This window comes from Pectinophora gossypiella, chromosome 22, assembly GCF_024362695.1.
Source record: "Pectinophora gossypiella chromosome 22, ilPecGoss1.1, whole genome shotgun sequence".
Classification (NCBI taxonomy): Eukaryota; Metazoa; Arthropoda; class Insecta; order Lepidoptera; family Gelechiidae; genus Pectinophora; species Pectinophora gossypiella.
Genome location: NC_065425.1, coordinates 11,444,957 through 11,451,505, shown reverse-complemented (window position 1 = coordinate 11,451,505; position 6,549 = coordinate 11,444,957). Strand labels below are relative to the sequence as shown.

Below are 6,549 nucleotides of genomic sequence, written 5' to 3'. Positions count from 1 at the left end.
TGCGCATAAAAAAGTAAGAGCGCAATTCAAACAAACGTCAAATAGCAATATTGTTTTTTTAGATGAATTGCTTGAACGGCCCTTTTTAGAATCACAGTTATTTCTATGGAAATATAATAAGTAAAAAATAAAAACGACAACAGATTTCTGCATCTTAAAGAAACGCAGTTTAAATAAAAGTCCTCAACAATACAAAAAATCTAAAAGACTAAAGAAAATATTAATTTTAAATGCAACTTTCGACTGTTTTCGGACGCGACATTATATACTATCCACAGAATCCTAAGGCACATTCACATGACATGACAAATACATTAAATGAAAGTAAAACACTTTAAAAAAATATTCAAGATTAAAACTTAATTTAAAATCACATTAAAATTAATAAATCGACAGATCTGCTAAGAAAAATAATACTTATTGAGATTTTTAGTGAACTGATACTTTTTAGAAGATAAATATATATTTTAATTTAGTGTCATAAAAAAACTTGTGACTTTACAAAGAAATAAAGAAACTTCCATACAATTTATATACCAATTTTGGTACCAAACAGTTACTCAAAACAATAGGTACTAATAACAAAATATTTTATTAATTTAGATAGTTTGATGCTTATATTTTTTTTCCCTTAATTTTACGTGTTTTTTTTTTTGTAAACTTTTCACGCATATAATGTGTTACATACATATACAATTAGACTGAATAGGAACAGGGGAGTTAAAAAGGCCACATCGAAGCAGTTCACCTAAAAAAGCAATATTGCTATTTGATATTTGTCTGCATTTGCTTTTATATGCGCAAATGTCAACTTGCAATATAGCTCTCTTTAGATGTATTGCTTCGATGTGGCCTATTTACCTCCACAGATCTTAAACTTTGACATACAAGTCATCACAGTTGATTTTATCGATTTCAATTTTCCAATATATTTTTGTTACATTAAATTGCATTTTACGAAAACGCATAAAATCGTTGCGAGAATAGCAATGTTATTCTATTATTTATTTTATTTTTATTATAGAAAAATATTGTAAAGACTTCTTTATTTTTTTTCTTAGTAGCACTTATTTAATGTGTCTTCGTAAAATGATAACTTATGCCAAATAACTGTGTTGGTAAGACGTGCCAAAACCATTGAATCGATAATCGTGCTGGATAGACAAAAAGTGTAGACAGACGCGACATTCTGACTTAAAAAGTGGAATATTTTTTTAAATTAATTTTGACAGATTTTTCCGTTGTCACACATCAAAATGTAAAAGTTGATGTATTATGAAAACTAAAGCTTTGACAAACACATTTTGACACTGCGATCAAAATCTGTCATAACTAACTCATTGGACAACTCGGTTATAAGAGTAGGAATTGTATTTTTTACCTGACAACACTGTATAGACCGATCTACCATAGAAGACAAAACGCCAAATTCGCAATAGCTAATCAACTTTTTGATTATTATCACATAGCCGATGTTGAAAAATCTTGAAAAAATGCTTAGTTTTTAGGGCATTAGCAACAAAATTGGCTGCAAGTTGTCGTCTGACGAATAACAATGAGGAGGATCAACGATTATTAACGTTGGAATAAGAGAAAGCTTCACCTAGCTGGTGTAGGTACTTAGTTCATCCTGCGATAGAGGTACTTTTGAATAACCCAATTGGTATAGTCGGCAAACCCGGAAATTCACTTATTGAATTATGAAAATCGGTCTAGTATTTACAAAGTTTCTGCATGGAATTAATACAAATTGTCAATTTTCATTAAAATCGCCAGGAGTTCTTTAGCTGTAATGTAATGTAAATTAAAATTATGTTGGTGTCTGCTATAATCACCACCTGGGTACTTTACTAAGCTCGGCATAAATGTTGTTTTAACATCGAAAATATGAATCCCTACTCTTCCAACCAAGTGATATCTTTCAAAGCCTCACTGCTACTCGTTGAGGTGATACATGATGCCGTCAGGGAAGGTTGCGGCAACAGTATAATTGTGAGATTGCAAGAATGCAGTCGTCTTGTTCCGGACCTCCGCGTCTGTCATGCGGATGTCTAATACCTGCGGACAAAAACACGCGTTCCCATCGATGCAAATAATAGTGTATAAAGGCCCTAATCTAATGGATAAATAAAAGAAGGTAGTTTTCATGTAAGCGCACAAAAATATGTGTTTAGGCACATTTTTCGTCTCGTTTCCAGGACTACCCCAAAGTTTACGAATTCTCCCCACACCCCAATATATATAAGTCACTTCAAAATATATTTTCTCCCCTAAATTTCTAAACTGTCCCTAAAATTTCAAAAATCCTCAAAATTTGCCAAATCTCCATAAAATTTTAAAAATCACGTAAATTCACAAAATCTTCCTAAAGTTTAGAAAAATCCCTTAAATTTTTAAAATGTCCTTAAAATTTCAAATATGTCCAAAATTTCCCAAATCTCCCTAAAATTTTAAAAATCCCCTAAATTCACAAAATCTTCCTAAAATTAAAAAAATCCCCTAAATTCACAAAATCTTCCTAAAATTAAAAAAAATCCCCTATAGTCACAAAATCTTCCTAAAGTTTAGAAAAATCCCTTAAATTTCTAAAATGTCCCTAAAATTTCAAATATCTCCAAAAATTTCCCAAATCTCCCTAAAATTTTAAAAATCCCCTAAATTCACAAAATCTTCCTAAAATTAAAAAAATCCCCTAAATTCACAAAATCTTCCTAAAGTTTAGAAAACCCCTAAATTTCTAAAATATCCCCAAAATTTTTCGACTAATTTCCTGTACTGACCTGCAAGTGCACCTGTTGGAAGGGCACATGGCGCAGCGCCGGCAGCACGCTGTCGCCGCCCAGCAGCACGTAGTCGGCCTCGGTGGCGTCCGCCGCCAGCAACACGGTGTACAGCGGCAGGCACAGCACGCGCGAGCTGAACGCCGACGAGTGGCTGTCCGACTCCTGGTACGTCACCTGCCGGACATCTTGTTATTCTTCTGTCGTGTGGGTTAAGCGGTAGATTACCAATCGGGGTCATAACCAGGTTTATCATTGAGTCTTCAAAGGCCCCTGATATGAGTCATGTAACGATTACGTACTCACATCTTCCGAAGTACGGATCATCTTACTTTCGGACAATCGGGTGATCAGTCTGCAATGACCTAACCAAACAAGGGCTCACAAAGTGATTGTTGTGATATGTCCCCACCAGGATTATTATTATGTTATTGTGAGTGATAAGTTATGTCACTTGGGAGTTGGGACCAAGTTTCATTATTTAACTAATTCTAAAGTTTGGTATAATTCAACGTTTCAGTTTTTGGAGATTACATCGTCATGGTCCTGTATGTTTTTTTTTATTTGTCGTATGTTGTTGCAACTTGCTTACCATTCTGAAGTTATCTATATAGTAAGATGTAGACACAGTTGGCTTGACCATTATAGACGGATATACGGCTGACTACCTATCACGTTGGTCTAACAGGAAGCTCGGTGCGGCTTGGGTACTTAGCTCATCTTGCGATAGACCATTGACTACCCCAATTAGGATGTACACGTGTCGATCGTTACAAGTCAGTATTTTTTTAGCAATCTATATCCATTTAGTATGACACGATCGACAAGTTGTTAAGGGGCCTCCGGAATCCTAAAAGAGAAGAATAGGTGCAAAAAATGCGCAGCTGACCTCCCTGGGGTGGTCGGTGGGGCTGAGGCAGGCGTGCAGCGGGCGCGCGGCGCCGCGCAGCGCCAGGTAGTCGCGCGCGGCGGCGCGCACCACGACGCCCGCCCAGCCGCGGGCCGCCTCCAGGTACGCCGACGTGGGCGAGCGCGCGCCGCGGGGCAGGTACTCGATGAACGTGCCGTTTGACTGCCGGGGGTGGACGTGACATGGGGTTTTTATGGAAATCATATTGTATGTAGGAAAAAATCTCTTATCTCTTCTTATTTTTTTTTATAGATAATTTTTAATAATAATATTTTTTTATTTGCTACTCATTTTTTTTTTAATTTTATTCCTTCCTTTTCTTTTTGTTAAGTCCATATTTTGTTACACCGTCGCTTTGTCACAAAATATTACAAAATACCTTTTACGCATTATGAATTTTTGCATTATCATTAAAAACACTTCACTTTGACTTTCAAAGCCCATTGAGGTGTAGGTACTTAGTTAATTTTGCGATGGTTGTACCTCTGACTAATCCAATTGGGATAAAGATGTGAGCCTATTAAAATACTACATAAAGTTGTAACATAAATAAATATTCACCACTTCTCCTAAAAGCCGATCGAGCACAGCATTCTTCTCGGTGGGCGCGGGCGCGGACGGCAAGCGGTGCGGCCCGCGCGGCGCCAGGTGCAGCTGCCGCACGTACGCCACCAGCGGGGCGGAGGCCTGCCCGATGCGAGCCAGCTCATAGTCGCGGGACATGTTCAGGCGGAACTGCTGGGCACCTAGGGCTGACAAGACACAAACAAATAAATTAGCCATGATAATCCATACATACATGCAGCCTCATACCTCATACATATTTTCCAAATGATTTATACGACGCATTAGAACAAAGAGAGCCATGTAAGCGCAAAACGCGCGCCATACAAATAAGAGCAAATAGTTCATACTTCAGCTTTGCACTGCAACCGTCCACAAACTTAACGACCCATGTAGCTCAGCGATAATATAGTAAAAGGTTGTTTTGTGCATTATAACCTAAACAACAAAACTTACCAACAGTATCCATATAGATCAGCAGCATGGTCATCACAGTGACAAATGTGAGCAGAAACAACACTGCGGGCAATAATCTTCTGTAGAGATCATTTGGGGGGGTCTTCGTAAATGACGGCACTGAGATCTGTGGGGTTGGTGTGACCGGAACAGGCAGCGGTGCTGCTTTATCCGGTTGTGCTGCTGTTTTATCTACTTGTGCTGCTGTTTTATCCAATGGCTTCTCTGGCATGCTTAGGTTTGATGGTTGCTCTGCCTGTTCCTCTGGTATAGGGTTTTCTTGGATTTTCTGTAAAAAAATGTTTTTTTAATTCTATCGTAGACACACATGCTGTTGAAGAGTCTTGAAATGTTCTTGTGCACACAATTATATAAAGAAATGCAAGCCTCCAATTTATTATTGTCCTAGGCGATAGCTCTGTTTGATCTATTATAGCTCTGTTATCCAATTTGAGGAGTTGTTTACTATATTATGTAGAAAAATATCTAACAATTTAGATGTAATATTGGTATAAATGTTACTTAGTCCCAACTTACCCAACTATAATACAAACAAGCCACCGAAGAAAGCAGCATATTTTTGTAAAACAACAAATCAAAACCTAACCTGATACAAAAACAAGAATTTCACATAATTTTGCAACAACTCCACAGTAATTTAGAACATCTAAAGCATTATTTACGACAGTTGTTTCGGAAAATAACACTCACAATTTAATTTAACAAGCCAAAATGATGGAAGCATGACATTTAGGCAGGTGTTATCCTGACCTTTTTGTAAAAAAAACTCACAAAGGAGTTTTTAATACAACGGTACATTCTACAGCTATTAGCGTAAAAGACGAAGGTGGTATAACGTAAACAAATAAACTTAAAGAAACTTACCTTCTCGGCCATAATAACTCCTTATGCTCAAAAAACAATGATGTGAAGAAACAAACACACAAACACAGGTGTTTCACTTCCTACTTCAAAACTATTAAAAATCACTGTAAAAATATGTCCATAATTTAATTATTTATCACTAAAAACACTGTACACTTGAATAACAATAGAAAACACTGAAAAATAAAAACAAATAGAGACGAAATAGGGAGCGTGAGTCAGTGACCGCAATGTTTGGTATGACCACCCTCTAATTTTATTTTCTACTATTATAGAATTATAGATACCAAAGTGGACTCTCACTTTTCTCAGCTAATTTATTTATTTATTTATCAGCTAATAAAAACTTAGTACTTGGATTTTTAAAATAATATTATGTTATTATGTTACAGCCATTTTAAAAGCTGCCACAGAAACGCTGTTTGAATCATCTGATAAAGATGTAAAGGCCTGTGGTGATTATGTTACTTTAATATTCCATTTTATATTGAATAAGATAAAAAAAAATCTTCTTTTATCGTGTGGGTTGTGAAGTGGATTATCAACCCCATCATCCCTGATGACTGAATTACTATTGAGCCACCAAAGGTCCCTGACATGGCTCATGTAACGACTACTAATTAACTTCAGTAAGTAGTAACCGAGGACCAACAACGGCTTAACGTGCCTTCCGAAGCACGGATCATCTTACTTTCGAACAATCAGGCATATATACAGGGTGTTAGTGACGTAATAGTAAAATTCATTATTTGTTTTGTTCTTTTAATTTTCCGAGGTTTTTTCAGTTTTTCGGTTCTTGATAACAATTATAATTCTTTGAACGTCGGCAGGTTACAAAATGTATAAAAAATATTTTAAGACCACCAGCACCTTACTATAAATGTCTTTTAATAGGTGGATGGATAGGGTCAAAAATACTAAGTACCTATAGAGGGAGAAGGGTGATTTTATTTA

At 36.3% G+C, this 6,549-nt stretch overlaps 1 protein-coding gene across 2 annotated transcripts; it reads right to left on the bottom strand.

Annotated features, from left to right (window-relative positions):
* Window positions 1-576: 576 nt before the first annotated feature.
* LOC126377150 (protein Star) lies at window positions 577-5,827 on the bottom strand. 2 transcript variants are annotated; one of them, XM_050024839.1, is made up of 6 exons: window positions 5,596-5,827; window positions 4,711-4,999; window positions 4,252-4,442; window positions 3,670-3,852; window positions 2,781-2,957; window positions 577-2,058 (listed from the first exon to the last, which is right to left on the bottom strand). In XM_050024839.1, the coding sequence occupies exons 1-6, from the start codon at window positions 5,605-5,607 to the stop codon at window positions 1,936-1,938; spliced, it is 975 nt and encodes a 324-aa protein (XP_049880796.1). In that variant the 5' UTR covers window positions 5,608-5,827; the 3' UTR covers window positions 577-1,935. The 2 variants fall into 2 exon arrangements, with proteins under 2 accessions (XP_049880796.1, XP_049880795.1); XM_050024838.1 differs by lacking the exon at window positions 5,596-5,827 and adding an exon at window positions 5,248-5,443.
* Between the last annotated feature and the right edge of the window lie 722 nt (window positions 5,828-6,549).